This window comes from Sus scrofa, chromosome 17, assembly GCF_054392235.1.
Source record: "Sus scrofa isolate SSC_HxYL_T2T_F1_AM1 chromosome 17, Sscrofa_HxYL_maternal_Yorkshire_Landrace_v2.0, whole genome shotgun sequence".
In the NCBI taxonomy this organism is placed as follows: domain Eukaryota; kingdom Metazoa; phylum Chordata; class Mammalia; order Artiodactyla; family Suidae; genus Sus; species Sus scrofa.
The window spans coordinates 17,460,454-17,480,490 of NC_139399.1; the positions used below are offsets into that span (position 1 = coordinate 17,460,454).

Sequence of the window (20,037 nt, forward strand, 5' to 3'; positions counted from 1 at the left end):
CAAACCTGCAACCTCATGGTGCCTAGTTGGATTTATTTCTGCTGTGCCACAACTGGAATGCCAGGGATTTTTTTTTTTTTAAGGCTACACCTGTAGCATATGGCAGTTCCCAGGCTAGGGGTGGAATTGGAGCTGTAGCTACAGGCCTACACCACAGTCACAGCAACACCAGATCTGAGCTGCATCTGCGACCTATGCTGTAGCTCCTGGCAACACAGGATCCTTAACCCACTGAATGAAACCAGGGATCAAACCTGCATCCTCATGGATGCTATGTCCAGCTGAGCCACAATGGAGACTCCAGTTTGGGAAAATCTTTTGATACTGGAGCACGACTTAGTGGAATTTTTGCAAGTCTTCATACCACGACATAAAAACGATGTGTCTTGGAGTTTCCGGTGCGTCGCAGTGGAGACAAATCCAACCATGAGGTTTCGGGTTTGATCTGTGGCTTCACTCAGTAGGTTAAGGATCTGGCATTGCCATGAGCTGTGATGTAGGTCACAGACATAGGTCAGATCTGACATTGCTGTGGCTGTGGTGTAGGCTGGTGGCTGTAGCTCTGATTAGACCTCTAGCCTGGGAACCTCCATATGCTGCACCCACAGCCCTACCAAAAAAAAAAAAAAAAAGATGTTTGTGCTTAGGTGTGGTTTGGGGGGGACTGGAGAATATGGAGTATTTGTTCACTTCTGGATAAAACTGCCAGTTGTCCTAGGTTCGGAAGTGCCCTGTCAATCAGGGCATGACATGAACTGAAGCTGTCACTGTACTTACAGATAAAAATCACACTGAAGAATTCCTTCAGCTAGAAAAATATAGCCTATGAGTTCCCATTGTGGCTCAGAGGGTCAAGAACCCAACTTGTATCCATAATGATGCAGGCTTGATCTCTGGCCTCACTCAGTGGTTAAGGATCCGGTGTTGCCACAAGCTGTGATGTCGGTTGCAGATGTGGCTCGGATCCGGGTACTGCTGTGGCTGTGGTTTAGGTCTGCAGCTGCAGCTTCAATTTGACCCCTAGCCTGGGAACCTCCATATGCTGAGGGTGTGGCCATAAAAAGAAAAATGCAGCCTAGTCTTAGGCAATTTGGGCTCACCAAGTGGCACAGTCAGAGTCCCAAGAGAGGCTCGGCAGTCATTCAGACATTGTTGCCGTAAGTTTGGGTTTGGGGAGCCCTGAGTTCTGGTTCCAGCAACACCGGTGACCCAAGAGTCCCAAACTCCTGGGGAAATCCTGGCCTTCTCACCTCTTAGCTTCTCATCTGTAAATTAAAGGGGCAGCCCTTGGTCTCCTCTAAGGCTCGTGTGGGTCTGAGAGTCCAAATACCAAAGAGTTTTCCAACTTTAGTTGGAATTTTAACATTGAACCAGCCGGAGGGGAAAGATATCTGAAACCAACGACATGGAAAAGGAACTCAGGCAGGGTTGAAAAATAACATTCTTGGAGTGCAAGTATTTAACCTTCTTCTGACCTGAAACACATACAGCCGGGAGAAACTTCTGGAAGTGATTCATGGGAACAGGTGGTGTAGGTGGGATGGGGGTGGAGGTTTCCAAGGTGCCTCCCAAGTACTCCCCCACCCTACCCCCATGCCCCGGGACCATGAGAAAGCTGTCAAACTGGGACCGGAAAGCATCCTCGAAAAAACTCAAGGGAGGGTTATGTGGGCAATAGAAAAGGGTGAATGGGGTACCACTGGGGAGGGGCGGGTGGAGTCACCATGCACGTTGCCATTGATTAATTGAGCAATTTTAGTCGAGTGAATATTGATACATGGCAGGAAAAGCATGAAAATAAAATGAACACGTACAGGAATTACTATTCACATAAGTGATAACATCAAAACATCGGGTAACAATGCAGTTTAAAAACAACAACAGCAACAACAACACACCAATGAAATGGAATGTTAAAACGTTTTCACAGTATTCAAAGCTTCTGCCAAAGATGTCGACTAAGAGGGGTGCTACGGAAGGAACTAGAAGAAACCAGCATTTCATCTGCCTCCTATGTATCTGCTGGTGAAAAAGTCAGAAGGACCAAGTTACCTAAGGTGTGCTTCTGAGATGGGGCCACTGAGTCCAAAACAGCTCCGGAGTCACAGCAGAGCTGCTCTCACTTGGTGTCTGATGCAAAAAACAGATGCTAGGCTTGGGCAATGGCGTTTCTGTAATTTAGAGATCCCAGTGCAAACTGGAGCTCTGATTGGCTTCCGCCTCAGGGAGCCCGAATCCACAGCACCGGGAGCCAAGATGCTCTAAAAATAAAGTGTTCTTGGAACACTGAACTCCGGATCTTCTAAGATAACTACTAATAGTCTTCAAAGATTTGGCGGAGTTCTGCCCATGACCTCACGGGATGCCACCCAGAAGGACTAGGTTAAACCTTTACAAAAAGGACCTTTGCCCCAACCATAACTACAAGCACACACAGACCACCCCTTCTGCAAATCAATGATCAAGCCAACGAGTCTACACATTGTTTTTGTTCTGTCTTTCGTTGAGAAAAACAAAGGTGGGTGAGAAAAACGCAGCTTTGGGCCCAGGGCCTCCCTCTGCCCTGAAAGGGCTAATGTGTTGCAGACAAGGCTGATCCCAGGCCACAGTGAACCCCGGGCCCGAGCCCCTGTGGTTGGGGCAAAACCTGCAGCCACAATGCACATTTTCACTGGGTTTTGAACTCTCTGACCTCACCGCTTCTTCCCGCCTGAGAGGTCCACTTAGAGAGCTGCACAGCCCAGCCACCTCTTTCATTTGTAACCTCTCTGTGCTGATTGCTCCGCCCCACACAAGCCCTGCTCCCTAGACCCCCTTACCCTGGACAGAGGCCTCCTTTCAGGACAGGCTCTGTGCAAACAAATGGATACAAATGGGCACAGAACTCTTTGAGTTAATCAATGAAAATGGAGACCCAGATCCAGGCACTCATGAAACTGCTCTGAATTTCAGTTGACAATAGGAGAGTAGCGTACTTCTAATGAACTAATATATATATATACATTTTTTAAAAAACCACCCAAAATTACAGTCAAATCACTCAGGTTCCCCAACACTTTGATTAAAGGTCAGAGAAATCCAAAAAAAAAAAAAAAAAAAAAGCATGAAATGATGGATCGCTAATTATGAGGGGTTAATTCGATCAGGATCACCTCAGGTAGGTAACAAAGTTGGCCAGCTGATTTTCAGACTGGCATCTTCAGAGGCTGACAGAATCTTCCACTGTTTCTGTCAGGCAGAGCCATGGGGGTGACACAGCCTCACTGCAGTGCTGGATGGGATGCAAACCGTCGCCCACAGGACAATCACTGAAGTCCTTGAGATGTTCCGGAGAATAAAGAATCAGACTGGAGGGAGACATTACCAGTAATTTGGTGGACTTCCTTCCTATCCATTGAACAAGAGGAGTCAAGCTGCTTCCGTGAGTGGGTTTATGTATGTCACTTATTAAACACCATGGCTTTGAGACTTAAAGACCTCGAATGCTTTACTTTTGAAACTCTCTCCCTTGGAGGGGGACCCTTCCAGCTTCCCTTTCCCTCTGCAGAAATGAAAAATAATTTTAAGTACCAGAGGACAGAAAGGGTATTTTGAATGTCTTTGAGCGCTTGGCAATCGAGTTGAAACGATTCCATTTCTTCATAGGAAAGACAAGAACGGGACTCACGGTGAGTTTTGATTCGTGTGGGGGCCAGGACAACCCAGAACTCCTCAGGAAGGGGGCCAAGCCTATGCTTCTAGGAGACGCCACCTCCCACCAGTGAACACCCAGGGACACGGCCGCTTGGCTGGAAAGTTGCCTCAAAGGCACCCAGAGACCCTGGCCTTTGCATACCTTCCAAACGGGAGATTTTTTTTTTTTTAAACCTTGAAAAGCAAGTGGGTTTTTTGTTCTTTTAAGAAATGTGAAATGAACACCCAGAGGACTCAGAATACTAAGCTTTTCACCCCGTGACAACGCACCCTAGGCTAAGCCACCGGCTGGACTGTTCTAATTTTTTTGGGTTTTTTTCCTGTTTTTTCTCCTTTAACGATGCTTTTGGAAAACCACTAACCATGGCCTTCTTGGGCAAATCCTCGTCTCTGACTGGACAGGGCTTTGGTGCCTGGGGCATTTCCTTTTCCTCACCCCAAAGCAGGCACGTGCTTCCCCGCTGCGTGACCACGTGACAGAAGGGAGGTGGGATCCACCTCCAGGGTGGCTGAGAGGTGTGGGTGGGGCAGGCGCCTGCCCTCCCCCCCTCCGCCCCCCACTATTTCTCAAGCTCCTCCTACACCTGCCACTCTCTGGAAATGCTTTTCGGGGGAACAGGGTGTGTGTGTGTGTGGGTGTGTGTGTGTGTGTGTGTGTGTGTGTGTGTGTGTGTGGTGTGTCTGTTTCTGCCCCCAAAACAGACAGCCCTGCCAGCCAGGCGTCTAGCTCCAAAGAAACAGATTAATGGAGAGTGCCACAAGCAAAGGGTGATGATGCAAAGAGAAGTGGCCTGACCTACTGTTGGTGGCTGCCTCTCACTTGCCGCCTGTCCCCTTTCTCTCCTGGCAACGTGTCCTTGTTCAGTGACACTGTCTCTGGTTAAGATGCTGAGGCAGCCACCCTTCCCCAGGGGCGAGCCGCTCCACGCTGGAGGTCTTTAAAAGCTTCCTAATCTAAATGGGGTTCCTTACCTGGGCGTGCGGCTTTACATACGGCCTCTACTGGGGTCCGGAGGGTGGGGGTGGAGGGAGCGGGTGGGGGATGCTGCAAGCAATGGGATTACGGCGCCCTCCACCGCTGAAGGAGCAGGGGGTGGGACCCACTGAGGGTCCAGGCGGGTCGGCTCCGCCCCCATCTCGCCCCCCCCACCCGAAACTCAGCCCCCCTGCCCCAACCCGCCCCGGGAGAATCACTTAAAGACCGACTGGAAAGTGGGACATTCGTGATTTTTCATCTTCTTCATGAAGTTTTTGAACTCCTTGTTTTTCTTGTCCCACTTGTGGATGGCCGTCAGCAAATACTGGCCCTTGACCTTGCGGCCCATGATGAGGAAGTGGTGGCTGAGGTTGTCCAGCTGATGGCAGGGGCAGTCTGCCCCGTTCTTCAGGTATAGCACCAGCTTCTTCAGCTCCTTCTTCTTGATGGGCCCCAGCTTCAGGGGCTTCTTCTTCTTGGGGACGATCTTCTTGTCGCCGTTTTCTTTTTTCACCTCTTTGATCTTCATCCTCAGGGCTAGAGCGGGTCGGGCAGGGAGAGAAGAGGAGAGAGCGTTTTATTTATTTATTTATTTTGTCTTTTTGCCTTTTCTTGGGCCGCTCCCGCGGCATATGGAGGTTCCCAGGCTAGGGGTCCAATTGGAGCTGTAGCCACCAGCCTACGCCAGAGCCACAGCAACAGAGGATCTGAGCCACGTCTGCAACCTACACCACAGCTCACGGCAACGCCGGATCCTTAGCCCACTGAGCAAGGCCAGGAATCGAACCCAAAACCTCGTGGTTCCTAGTCCGACTTGCTAGCCACTGAGCCACGAACGGGAACTCCAAGAGAGCGTTTTAGAACAGGGCCTTTCATCCGAAAGAACCACCCAGGCTGAGAAGGCTGAAGAGCAGGAGCAGTAGAAGGCAAACAGCACCTAAAAGGCTCTATCTCTGTATTTACAGACAAGGAAGGACCTGCCCCTACTTTCGCAGTGTCTAATGGTATCTCAGCAGTTACTACAGGACACTATCAGATTCTCAAATAAACTTGCAAAGCCAAATCCTGCTCTTTTTTTTTCTCTTTCTTTTTAGGGACACACCCGTGGCATAAGGAAGTTCCCAGGCTACGGGTCAAATCAGAGCTGCAGCTACCAGCCTACACCACAGCCACGCCAGATCCTTATTAACCCACTGAGCAAGGCCAGGGATCAAACCCATGTCCTCATGGATACTAGTTGGGTTCGTTACTGCTGAGCTACAACAGGAATTCCTCTGTTGCTCTTGTTCAAAACTCAGGAACTCAGACTATTGCACAGTGCTTTAAGAGTAGAAGGGGATCTGGAGTTTCCATTGTGGCTCAGCAGGTTAAGAACCTGACTAGTATCCACGAGGATGTGGGTTCCATTCCTGGCCCATCAGTGGGTTAAGGATACGGCAGTGCGGCAAGTTGTGGCACAGGTTGTGGATGTGGCTTGGATCCTATGCACTGTAGGCCAGCAGCTGCTGCTCTGATTGAACCCCTAGCCCAGGAACTTCCATATGCTGAAGGTGTGGCCCTGAGAAGATTTAAAAAAAAAAAAAAAACCTGTCATGCTTGACCACATCAAACACCAGTGTCCAACTTCAGCATCGGAGAAACTGGATTTCCTAACACTGAGCCTCTGGGGAGCTCAGACAGCAGGTACTACTCTGCCATCCTCCACTAACCAACCACTGTGGGTGCCCCTAAGATGCTATCCTATCCACCGTGTAGACCCACAGAACCAAACTCAACTTTGACCTCTTAACCCATTCAAGCAAGTCCCGGTGAGGGTCTGATGGAGAAACCCAGGCAATGGCTCCTCAAATCCAATATGGTAGCCGGATTCGTCCGTTCTCAGCATGGTGCGCTGCACAGACAGAAGGCCAGCCCTTCCACCGCCCTGCCCTCCTGTCTCTGTCTCTGTCGAGCCTGGACCAGCATTGTTAGTGTGTGGACCACACCCTCTAGTGCTGGCTGCACAGGATCAACTGGTGAGGATAAAGCAGCGTGGTCCATTGTAAATGCACCCAAAACACAACCATGGCGTCCCTGGTCCAGTCAACTCCCCTCAGAGACTGGGCAGCCCGGATACTTGCAAAGGCGCTGGAAATCAGTTCTAGATGCTCATCACCAGATGATTTGTCCAAGCTCTGAATCCCAGATCACCAAGCCCTCTCCCTTTCATGACTCCAAGCTTCCACCCACACTCCACGAGGAACGACTTGAATCTGAGCTCCCGATCATGGAGCGAACGCTTATGAAAGAAAACGGATGCCAGCAAGTGTGCTGTTTTCCATGCATTTCCTCAGTTAAACCTAACAGCTCCACAAAGAAGGCGCGATTACTTTCCCCACTGAACAGATGAGAAAACGGAGGCATAAGGGTTACTTGCCCAGAGTCACGGATCCTCAACTGAAACACATGATCTGAACGGGCGCTTTTCATCACTGCACTGTCCAGGCTGACTCTATGGTTGCAAAACTTTAAAATGAACCCAAACGTTAGAAAGCTGATTAAATGGACCAAGAAAAAAGGGGGAAAGGGCTCAGGCTCCCTTCCCAGTTTCACCCACGTTTCAAAACAACTTCACTTTTGAAGTGGCAAGAGTTCCTCCTGGTTGCAAGGGGCTACTCTGACAGAGAAAAAAACTGCTTTTGTTTTTTGTAAGGCTTCATCGTTATTGTTATTATTATTATATTATTATTACCGATGTGCCACGGCATCTGGAACTTGCTGGGCCAAGGATTGAATCCGAGCCACAGCTGCAACCTATGCTGCAGCTCTGGCAACGACAGACCCTTTTAACGCACTGGGGATTGGGACCCCCCCCCCCAGCAACCCAAGCCGCTTCAGTCTGGTTCTTAACCCACTGCTCCACAGTGGGAACGCCAAGGCTTTATTATTTAATTTTCAGTTGTTGAGACAGCATACCTTTGGCTAACCCAAGAGTAAGGAGGAGAGGGAAATCCGAGGAATAAATCTTCAGGGAGGGAGTTCCTGTTGTGGTGCAGCAGGAAAAAATCCATGAGGATGCAGGTTCGATCCCTGGCCTCACTCAGTGGGTGGGGGATCCAGCGTTGCCATGAGCTGTGGTGTACGTCCCAGACATGGCTTGGATCTCGAGTTGCTGTGGCTGTGGTTGTGGTGTAGACTGGCAGCTGTAGCTCCCATTCGCCTCCTAGCCTGGGAACTTCCCACATGCCGCAGGTACGGCCCTTAAAAAAAAAATCTTTAGCGAATAGGTCAGAATCAGGAAATGTAACTTGCTCCCATCACTTTCTTGCAGCCACTGAGCCCCACGTTAATAGCCCAGGCCCTTGGTTCTTAAGAAAGGCCTCACTCTCGGCGGGGGTGGGGGGGGGGGCAGAAGCTTTGAGGACTGGCCAGAGCAGCAGAAGGCTCTGGCTGAGGTCAGCACTGACCTGAAGGCTGGCCCAGGCCACTGCCCCCACCCCCACACAAGCAGGAATTGTAGAACACAGCTTGGAATAAGTTCCCCTGCTTCTTTAGCCTGCCCCACCGAACCAGCCACTGCCCAGCATGTCTGATTTGGCCTGACACCTGCACTGTGGACAGAGGCAGGGGACAAGGAAGGGGGAGAGCCACAAATAGGAAACAGCAGCGACCACCCCTCTGGGGCCTCCAACCAGCCCTGCCCCAAGGAGAACCACCCCCGGTTCAGCTCCCCTTGCTGGCTTATGATCCTGGTCCCTGCAGGGGAGGGGGAAGGTGTCACTGCAGAGAAGACTTCACCTATGGGAGTCTGTGGCTCCCTGCATGAGAACATTCTCCATGGGGCTGAGTGAGGAGCCGGCCAGAGGAGACCCAGGCAGAGCCAGAGCTCCGCTTCTGCCCGTCCTCCGCACTGAAAGAACCCACTGACCCAAGGAAGGTCGGGGACCGCAGAGACGTGAGTGGCTAGGACAGATCTGCTCCTTCCACGAGGTCGGGTGACGAGTCCCAAGCCAGTTCCCAAAATTGAGGGCTGAGGACCCAGTGTCGCTGTAGGGGTGACTGTTTTTATCACCCAGGGAGACCAGTGCGTTACCAGGGACAATGGAGCACCCCTCTTTTCTTTCTTTCTTTCTTTTTTGCTTTTTAGGGCCGCACTTGAGGCATTTGGAGGTTCCCAGGCCAGGGGTGGAATGGGAGCTACAGCCACCAGCCTATACCGCAGCCACAGCAACAAGGGATGCCAGCCACGTCTGTGACCTGCTCCACAGCTCACAGCAATGCCGGATCCCCCACCCACTGAGCGAGGCCAGGGATGGAACCCGCATCCTCATGGATGATAGTCAGATTCTTAACCCTCTGAGCCACAGAGAGAACTCCGGGGCACCCTCTTTTCTGCAGAGTCATGAGCCATCATTTTTTCAGAGCACCCACCATGTGCCAGGCTCTGCCTAGCAGCACAGGACAGGTGTTGTCCCCGTGGCTCCTGACTTCACGTGCAGCATCAGTCGTCCTTACTGGTTACGATCAAGGGGAAGGACTCGGGGGGGGGGTGACCACACGAGACCACCATCTGTAAGAAGAGCCTCAGGACGAGAACCCACACCTCACCCCAAAGACCACGCTGCTTCCCACTCTTCCGTGACGGGGTTTCAAATGCTATTGCTTCAGTGGAAACTATTTCACTCTTTTGATTGTGTTGCTTTTAATCACAACTCAAATCAAAAATTAATGTTCCTTTGCCATGACCGTGTCAAGGAATTTTGTTTACATAGGTGGGGGGCTGGGGGGAGGGACAGCGGGGAGGAGGGCGAGCAGATGAGGAAAATGTGTTCCGCATTAGACCCTTTCTTTCCTGCCATTTGGCTCGCTTTCTTTTTCGGAGGTGGGGAGACGCGGGGAAGGAAGAGGCACATATGGCCCGAAATTACTAACATCTTGCCATCTTTCAAGGCTTGATTTTTGAGATGTAGATTACTAATGTTTGGATAGGCGATTAGCTGTCCAGGTTGATTTCTCCCTGCCTTGTGGGTATGGGTGCAACCCCCGGCATGCCGGATCCAAGGGCTGCTGGGGACCTTGGGGTGCGGGGGGTGGGGGGGGGGTGCTGATCCCCCCTCCCCTCCCCCACCCAGCCCCCACCTCGTGGACGGCCCAGGGATTTCGCCCATGGACTGTGTTCCATTGCACTGCATGTGGTGGTGGCTGAGGGTGAGGCAGGGAGAGAAGCCCCAGGAGGCAGCAGCTCGGCCCAGCATGAAGTACCGGGGCCTGGGTTCTAACTCTGTGACCACAAAATCTGGTTTGGGCACTCCCCGGGGACTGCATATTCCATCTGGGAAGTATACAACACACTCAGTCCGCCTGCTGGCTTGCGGGTCGACCATCCAGAGGGCCCACACTGGGCATCCTGAGGAGGTGGCAAAGCGCACTTCCAGCACCTTCGCCCACCCTGCTCCCCCGCAACCTTCTCTCCCTCCTCCCAACCTGTCTCACACCGCGTGATGATCCTACCACTGTCTCAGGTCCTTGGTCTCTGCTACCTCTGACGGCTGGACCTTGGACTAAAACCAAACAAGAGGGAGTTCCCTTCGTGGCTCAGCGGTTAACGAACCCAACTTGGATCCATGAGGATGCGGGTTCCACCCCTGGCCTCGTTCAGTGGGTTAAGGATCTGGCATTGCCATGAGCTGTGCTGTAGGTTGTAGACGTGGCTCGGATCTGGTATTGCTGTGGCTGTGGCGGAGGCCGGCAGCTGTAGCTCTGATTCAACTCCTAGCCTGGGAACTTCCATATGCTGCAAGTGCAGCCCTAAAAAGCAAAACGTGCACACACATGCGCACACACACACAAGAAACAAACAAACAAAACACTGCTTTTGGGTTGTTACTGTTATTGTTGCCGTCATTGTTGTTGATCGACAATTTAACATCTTTCAACAGTAGACCATAACTCCTTCCCCTCACCTTGCTGGTCACTGTCAGCAAGAATTCAGAGACCAGGAGTTCCCGTCGTGGCGCAGAGGTTAACGAATCTGACTAGGAACCATGAGGTTGCGGGTTCGGTCCCTGCCCTTGCTCAGTGGGTTAACGATCCGGCGTTGCCGTGAGCTGTGGTGTAGGTTGCAGACGCGGCTCGGATCCCGCGTTGCTGTGGCTCTGGCGTAGGCCGGTGGCTAGAGCTCCGATTAGACCCCTAGCCTGGGAACCTCCTTATGCCGCGGGAGCGGCCCAAGAAATAGCAACAACAACAACAAAAAAGACAAAAAGACCAAAAAAAAAAAAAAAAAAAAAAAGAATTCAGAGACCAGAAATTCTGAGAAGCCCAAACTTATGGTCACAGTTAGGGGCTGTCTAGGTCTTTCTCCACAACCTTAAAATAAATAATCTCTTATTATGTGCAGGTAGACCCTTCAAGTTTCATTCTAACTTTCAGTCACCAAATCCTATTTTTTTTTGCTCACAAATCATATTCTCTTGGAAGCCTCCCCACACACAGGGCCGGGCCCTATTTCTGAGGCTGAAATGCGAACAGGAAGCTCCTAATGCTCATCTCAAACCCACGCCCTCTTCGAAACCATCTCTTTCTCCTGACCTGCTTACACTAAGGGTGCGGCCACAATTCCAATTATCCAGACAAGGAGCCTGGAGGCGAGACAACCACAGGCCAAGGGCCGGCTAGGTACGTGACCTATAATGGGGACCCACTTGCTGCAGGAATGCAAGGGTCCCTTGAGGGGGGGAGGACTGAGTCAGGAACCAGCTCTGTGACTCATCTGATCAGAGATAACAGTGAAGAGTGAAGCACCGAGGAGGAGGCCCTGCTCTGGGGTGAGAGGAAGAAGCGCTCCTGCAAAGTCTTGGGAGGCACAGATGAGGAACCAGGCAGCCCGGGGGTCTCAGAAACCACCAGGGAAGGCGCGTCACATGGAAGAAAGGCTCCTTCATCCCCAGTGCTGCAGTTTAAGAATGAGTGTGGGCACAAATGAACCTATCTACAAAACAGAGACAGACTCACAGACATAGAGAACAGACTTGTGCCTGCCAAGGGGGAGGAGGGAGGGAGCGGGATGGACAGGGAGTTTGGGGATAGCAGATGCCAACTCTTACATTTAAAGTGGATAAGCGGATCCCCTTGCTGTACAGTGGGAAAATAAAATAAAATAAAATATAAAAAAAAAATAAAAACTAAAAAATAAAATGGATAAGCCATGAGGTCCTACTATATAGCACAGGGAACTATATCCAGTCTCCTGGGATAAACCATGATGAAAAAGAATATAAAAAATGTATATATGTGTATAACTGAGTCACTTGACTGTACAGCAGAAACTGGTGTAATAGCATTGGAAATCAACTATAATTTAAATAGAAATTTTTTTAAATAAAAAGAATGAGGGAGTTTCTGCTGTGGCTCAGTGGGTTAAGAACCCCACTTAGTGTCTGTGACGATTCGGGTTCCATCAGTGGGTTAAGGATCCTGCGGTGCTGTGGCTGTAGCACAGGCCGGCAGCTGCAGCTCCAATTTGACCCCTAGCCTGGGAATTCCCATATGGCACCAGTGTGGCCCTGAAAAGGAAAAGAAAAAGGAGTGTGGAACTAAATCACTTGCCTTGGCTGTTAGGGGGTGTCAACTGAAAAACAATGGACAATGTGAGAGACGTGAGTTAAGTTTTCCAGGGGTCCAATCGGAGCTGTAGCCTCCGGCCTACACCACAGCTACAGCAACACCAGATTTGAGCCACCACAGCTCACAGCAACGCTGGATCCTTAACCCACTGAGTGAGGCCAGGGATCAAACCCGCAACCTCATGGTTCCTAGTCGGATTCGTTTCCACTGTGCCATGCCAGGAACTCAGCGTTAAGTTTTCTTTGGAGCTAAATGAGGACTATAGCCCAGGAAACAGAAGCTCTGAGGAACTGCTCCCACGAGGAAGGGGGAGGTCCGTATACATGTGATTTGGGTGAAGGGGGATATGTGGAACCCAGCACAGGTTTTGGCAGAAGGTTGCTGTTGGTCACCAGAAGCAGGTGTCTCCGTTCGTGATTCTAGTGCTTTTCCAGCTATGAGAAGATGCTAGAAATGGGGTCATAAAATCTCCTGAAATTATCTAAGCATCTAAAGGCCTGTTCTGCCAATTTTCCCCAGAACACAGGGGGCCTCACTCCTGATCCCCACCCTGAGCTCCTTTCAGGGGGTGCTGAGGGTCAGTGGCTGCAGTGGCTTGTGACCTAGTCCTTGCAGAGGCAGATGGCGAGGAGTGCCAGTTTTCGGTTGGCAGGGTCACTGATAACCTGTGGGAGGCCCAGATCAGAGGGGGCAAAGGGGAGTCCCAGAGAGCTGAAACCCAATGGGGAGGAAAGAGAAAAAGATTTTCCATTCTGGCGACCACCAAGAGTCTGGAATGCTTGTGAAGAGTTCCCGCTGGCCACTTCTAGCCAAACATACTCGATGGAGCACACAAACATTTCCACTCCTCTAAAATTATAGTTTAAGAAAAAAAAGTTATAAACACATGCAAGAAAATGGTAAAAAACGAGAACATCCCATTTTGTATAATAGAAAGCAAATGGGTGGCGGATCCTGGCTTGATGGGGGCAGCAAACCCGAAGCTCCGCTGCTTACAGTGAGGGATGGATGCCAGGAAGAGAGCAGCAGACCCACAGGGCAGGACCCAGAAATGCTCATGACCTGGGGCCACGGGGTGTGTCTGAACTTGACTACGAAGCCTGGATGAAATATGGGAATTGAGGAGTTCCCATCGTGGCGCAGCGGAAACAAATCCGACCAGGAACCATGAGGTTGTGGGTTCCATCCCTGGCCTCACTCAGTGGGTTAAGGATCTGGCGTTGCCGTGAGCTGTGGTGTAGGTCGCAGATGCAGCTCGGATACTGCATTGCTGTGGCTGTGGCTTAGGCTGGCCGCTGTAGCTCTGCTTGGGAACCTCTATGGACCGTGGGTGCGGCCCTAAAAAGCAAATATATATATAGGAATTGATAAGTCTGTGTAAAGACACTTAGGTCCACGAGCCTGGCCGTAAATCCAGATGACCATCCCTCACCAAGTCCAGTAGAGCAGCCAAGAGGTGATTCTGGTCAGAAGCAGGCATTCTGGGATTGTGTACACCAGACACACCGGAGGTGGGGAAAAGCTATGCTGACACTAAAGGATTCAGTGAAAGTCCCCATGGGAAAGATGGGAACCTCAGGTCTTAGGAAACTACAGCCAAATCCCCAAGCAGAGGATCCAGAGTTTCTATCTAAAGAAACTATTCAGCCCCAGAGAAAAGACCTATAGCTCCCGGCAACAAAATTCTAAAATGAGGCCCAAGAGGAGTTCCCATTGTGGCTCACTGGGTTAAGAACCTGACTAGTATCCACGAGGATGCAGGATCAATCCCTGACCTTACTCAGTGGGTTAAGGATCCAGCACTGGTGAGGCTGCAGACTTGGCTCGGATCTGGCATTGCTGTGGTTATGGCGTAGGCTAGCCGCTGTACCTCCAATTTGACCCCTAGCCTGGGAACTTCCATTTGCCAAAGGTTTGTCCTTAAAAAGCAAAAAAAAAAAAAAAGAGGCCCAACGGGAGTTCCCTGGTGGCACAGGGGGTTAAGGATCCGGCAAAGCAGCTGGGGTTGCTGCTTGGGCTCAGGTTTGATCCCTAGCCCAGGTTCTTCCACACACCATGGACATAGCACCCCTGCCCCCCGACCAAAAAAAAGAAAGAAAGAAAGAAAATGAGGCCCAAAAAATCACAGGCCAGGCATATACACAAAGAGCTCCAATTTAGTGCTTTACCCCTAAACTCAAATGGCCAGCCAAGGATCAGCAGGCATTTAAGGAAAACTTCTAAATATGAACAAGAGACCAGAACATACAAAACACACAGAAAAAAAGAAATCGGAGGTAAAGAAGACAAGGTAGGGTGCATGAGAAAATTTTTTACAAAGATAAGATACTGCATTCATGAAACCAGAGCAGAAAACTATTAAGGGGAACATTCAGAAAACAAGAAAAATATTTGAATTTTTAAAAGGTAAGAGCAGAAGTAGAGAATGCAATACAAGTGCTTTAAGATAAGGTTAAAAACATTTCCTGGAAAGCTGAACAAGATGACAGGGATGGGAAACAGGAGAAAAAAAGATAAAAGAGAGGATCAGTCCAGGAGTTTCAACATCTGAATAAGAGAGAAGCAAAAAAAAAAAAAAAAAAAAAACCAATGGGAGAAAATACCAAAGAAGGAGTTCCCCTTGTGGCTCAGTGAGTTAAGAACCTGATGCTGTTTCTGTGAGGGTGTAGGTTCAATCCTTGGCCTTGTTCTGTGGGTTAAGGATCCAATGTTGCTGCAAGCTGTGGTGTAGGTTACGGATGCAGTTCGGATTTGACCCCTGGCCTGGAAATTTCCATATTCTACAGGTGTGGCCATAGAATGAAGGAAGGAAGGAGGGGACAGAGAGGGAAGGAGGAAGGGAAGGAGAGAGAGAGAAGGAAGGAAGGAAGGAAGGAGAGAGAGAGAGAGAGAAAGAAAGAAAGAAAGAAAGAAAGAAAGAAAGAAAGAGAAAGAGAGAAAGAGAGAGAAAGAAAATACTGAAGAAATAATACAAGAAAAATTTCGAGAATTGCAGAATGGAAGTTCTAAGATGAAACAGTGCCTGCCTCAATGAATCATGACATTTAGAAACACTAGGGATAAAGAGCACTTACAAAATCCTCCAGAGAAAAAGAGGTTACATCTGCGCCAAAGGACCAGGCATCCAAATGGCACTGGATTCAACAGTAGCACGAGAAGCTGGAAGAGCGTTTACAGTTCCCAAATTCAATCCTGAGCCAAACTACTACTCAACATGTGCGAGAAGAAGGACATCGTCAGACATTCAATGGCTTAAAAAAAAAAACAAAACCTCCCATGTATCTGTTCTTAGGAAACTATTCCATGATGTATTCTACAAAAATGCAGAATAAGACCCAGGATCAGGAAACAAAAGATCTAACATAAAAGCAATGGATTCTTAAAATGGTTTTCCCAGAACAACTGTGCAACAGTCTTAAAGCTAAACCAGTTCAGGGAGTTCCTGTCGTGGCTCAGTGGTTAACAAATCCGACTAAGAACCATGAGGTTGCGGTTTGGATGCCTGCCCTTGCTCAGTGGGTTAAGGATCCAGCGTTGCTGTGAGCTGTGGTGTAGGTTGCAGGCGAGGCTCGGATCCCACGTTGCTGTGGCTGTGGCGTAGGCCGGCGGCTACAGCTCCGATTAAACCCCTAGCCTGGGAACCTCCATATGCCACGGGTGTGGCCCTAGGAATGGCAAAAAGACCAAAAAAAAAAAAAAAAAAAAAATGCTAAGCCAGTTCAGACTGAACCAGGCAGAAAGAGGGTTTAGACAGACCTGAATTCCTGCAGGAAGGTCTGAGGCTGAATTCATAACACAAACATAAGGAACCAGGAAAATAAAATGAGACAACTGCTCTCTCAAGGGAACACGAAACTGTGCATATATAAGAAAGGAAACAGAAATGCAGTACACTACAGGGCTCAGCTGCAAATAACATTTACATAATTATAGTAAGTTATTAAACATTGAAAATAAATTAACCAAAGGTGTTATATAACTATATTGAAAATAAGGGGGAGAAGAGGGGATATAGAGTGTAAGACACATAAGTCTTTATCATCGATAATAGAAAATCAAGGAGTCCCCGTCATGGCTCAGTGGTTAATGAACCCAACCAGTATCCATGAGGATGAGGGTTCGATCCCTGGCCTCGCTCAGTGGGTAAAAGGATCTGGCATTGCTGTGAGCTTTGGGGTAGAGGTTGCAGATGAGGCTTGGATCCTGTGTTGCTGTGGCCATCTGTGTAGGCCAGCAGCTGCAGCTACAATTTGACCCCTGGCCTGGAAACCTCTGTATGCCACAGGTACTGCCCTAAAAAGACAAGAAAATCAACAAAAAGTGCCTAAAAATTAAAATTAAGAATTTAGGAGTTCCCGTCATGGCTCGGTGGGTAATGAACCAGACTAGTACCCATGAAGATGCGGGTTTGATCCCTGGCCTCGCTCAGTGGTACTACCGTGAGCTACTACCTACCTGTGTAGGTTGCAGACACAGCTCAAATCCAGCATTGCTGTGGCTGTGATGTAGGCCAGCAGCTGTAGCTCCGATTCGACCCCTAGCCCGGGAACCTCCACATGCCACCAGTGCGGCCCTAAAAAGACCAAAAAAACCCAATATCATAAAAATTTTAAACTGTTCAAAAATTACAGTTAAGTCTTTGCCTTAATAATAGAAAAACAAGAAGAGTTCCCGTTGTGGCTTAGCGGTAACAAACCCTACTAGTATTCATGAGGATGCGAGTTAAATCCCTGCTCTTCACTCAGTGGATTAAGGATCAGGCATTGCTGTGGCTGTGGCATAGGCTGGCAGCTGCTGCTCTGATTCCACCCCTAGTCTGGGAATTTCCATATGCTGCAGGTGCGGCCCTAAAAGAAGACAGAAAAAAAAAATCAGGAAGTTAACTTCTTTTTTTTTTTTTTTTTGGATTTTTGCCATTTCTTGGGCCGCTCCCGCAGCATATGGAAGTTCCCAGGCTAGGGGTCTAATCGAAGCTGAAGCCACTGGCCTACACCAGGGCCACAGCAACGCTGGATCCGAGCCGCATCTGCAACCTACACCACAGCTCACAGCAACGCCGGATCCTTAACCCACTGAGCAAGGGCAGGGACCGAACCCGCAACCTCATGGTTCCTAGTCGGACTCGTTAACCACTGCACCGCGACGGGAACTCCAAGAAGTTAACCTCTAATAGTTAAAATTAAAAATTAAGTGTGGTATTTACTCCAGTTTGTTAACTTTCTTAAGAAAGAGCTAAAATCATTACCTTTGGGTTGTAGGAATTGGTAGTCGGAAGGTGTATGGCAGGGGCCTGCAGTTTTATATTAAAAGCCTTCTAATATTATTTGACTTTTAAAATTGCATTTATTCTGAAGCAAAAACAAAAAGCAAAACTCAAATTAAAAAAAAAAAACTTGCTGTCTGGTAAAGAACTTAAATGTATCTAAAATGTCAATGAATCACAAAATGGGAGCTCTTAAAAGAAATACAAAGATTAAATTTCCAAGCCTCCCACCCCTCATTCAACTAGAGTGGCCTGCTATCTTTTAGGGCTTCTCAGTAAAGGATTTGTTTAAGTAAGAATCCTGTTTTTTCTTTTTTTCTTTTAGGGCTGCACCTGCAGCATATGGAAGTTCTCAGGCTAGGGATCAAATCAGAGCTGCAGCTGCTGGCCTACACTGCAGCCACAGCAACACCAGAACCGAACCACATCTGTGACCCACATCACAGGTTGGGGCAACACCGGATCCTTAACCCAGTGAACCAGGCCAGGGATTGAACCCACATCCTCGTGGATACTAGTCAGGTTTGTAACCTGCTGAGTCAAAACAGGAACTCCAGAATTCTGCTTTTTCGACCTCTTATTTGGAAAGAGGAGGCTGCCTACAAAGCTGATCCACCGATCCTTCTGCAGATACAAAGCCACTTAGGTTAGAATCTGTATGATTTACTCTGAACGGGAAGGGACGCGAACCCTAGTTCGGCTGATGCCCAGCAGCAGCCTGCCCAGGGCACAGCTGAAGATGCCCACGGCTCTGCCCAGAACCTGCCAGCTGTCTTCCTGGCCAGAGCTCACTGGTCCACAGGTCCTCCGAGCAAGGAGCAGCAAAGCACGGGACCCCTGCAGACTCCGGGGACAAGTGGCAAGCAGTCCAATAGTGTCTCCAATAGGCGCTGGTCTGGGGGGTGGGTAATAACCCACCACACAGCCTGTCTCCTAGTGACTTGCTTTCCTTCCTCAACGACTTTCTCTTGCCCAGAGGGCTGAAGTTCCCAAACATGATCTGCATAGCGGGGCGGGCAAGACCTGCAAACTCTTTACAGAGTGGCCTGGTTGCCAGCCCCCAGGACCAGGCAGGGCCCATGGGGCGCCCCCCCAAGCATCAGCCCGGTGGCCTCGGCTCCCACCTCCTCCTCCCAGCCAACCTCCCCATGCAAAAGCCTGTTCAGATAGCAAGACAGAGGGGACCTGATGTTCCCAGTCCTGGCCCCATTTTCATAAATCTCTCGGGTGGGCCGGCCCTGAGGCAGAAAGCACCCGTCCCCAGAGCCAAGTGCACAAATGAGATTTGCTAACAGCAAGGGAGGGGCTGGGAGAAATCGCGGCTGCTTCCAACACTCAGCAGAGGTCTGGGCACTGCACAGACTGGCTTGCAGGCATCAGGGTGCAGAGGAAGCCAAGTGACAAAGGCCCGGCAAGGAGAGCTTAAACAGACCCTCCATTCCCAGCAGGGGCTGGTGTCTGCATCATTAATTCCTTTGGCAAAGAAAGGGGTTTGCACTCGGTCACAATAACTCAGACTCCCTTCCCGACCACAAACCACACGCTGCATACTTACATGCATCTACTGACTACAGGACAGATGCTGTTTTTTTTTAAGCAACAACGAAACCAAAAAAAAAAGAAAGAAAAAAAGATTGAAAGCAGCTTTTTTTCTCTGGTTTACCAAAAAAAAAAAAAAAAAAAAAAAAAACAGCAGATGCAGAAAATACTCCAGAGTGACTTACTGGGGGCAAATTATTTAATTGAAATTGTCCTGTTTTCTGGATCCCAGAGATCTTGGGGAAGTGGGGGGGGGGGGGTGTCAGGCAGGAGAGTGGAATTTGCCACACTCTGCCCTCTCCTAACACACTCACCAGCATGTGCACGTGCGGGCACACACACACACACACACACACACACACACACACAGAAAGGCAGTGTCGATGTCAGCCAGCCGGAATCCCGCTGCCTAATTGCTTGATTTCATGGATTGTGTTAAATCCCCACTGATTGAAGCTAATGGTGCAAAATGGAAACCCCTCTTTGAGAGCAAAGGGCTGCCTGGTGTGGTTTTATTCGGGAAGGCGTGTGCTCCGTCGGCCCTGGCAGCAGGGGCTTGGGCTGCCCAGGGGGACAAAGAGGAGTTCTGGCCTCTCTCCTTCCCGACTGCAACCCTCCTCCCCACCTCCCCAAGCAGGCAGCAGAGGAGAACAGGAGACTTGCCTACATAAAGTCAATCACAAGGATTGATGGAATCTTGGCTCCAAGTCCAGGCCAATCCGCCAAGGCAAACAGCCCTCCTGCCGGGGCGGCGTTGGTGGGGGTGGGGGGAAGCCGTTGTCACTGGTTTTCCATTCCCTCCACTCCACTCCCCACCTTCCTCTGCCCTACCCCCCACCTCCAATGCACACATGGCTCATCCCAGTGTGGAGTGATCTCGTAGAAGGAGAAAAATGGGGAGTGGGTTTCAAAACCAGTGAGTTGGAAATGTCATGAGCTCTCCCAGGTTCTGAGAGATGCT

The 20,037-nt window shown here is 49.7% G+C and overlaps 1 protein-coding gene across 1 annotated transcript in view; it reads right to left on the reverse strand.

Moving 5' to 3' along the window:
- Nucleotides 1-1,737: 1,737 nt before the first annotated feature.
- Nucleotides 1,738-20,037, reverse strand: part of SFRP1 (secreted frizzled related protein 1) — a 53,369-nt gene continuing 35,069 nt past the window's right edge. The window contains exon 3 of the mRNA XM_003359868.6: nucleotides 1,738-5,206. Within this exon, the coding sequence (XP_003359916.2) occupies nucleotides 4,884-5,206 (323 nt within the window). The 3' untranslated portion in view covers nucleotides 1,738-4,883. The remainder of the gene's footprint in view (nucleotides 5,207-20,037) is intronic.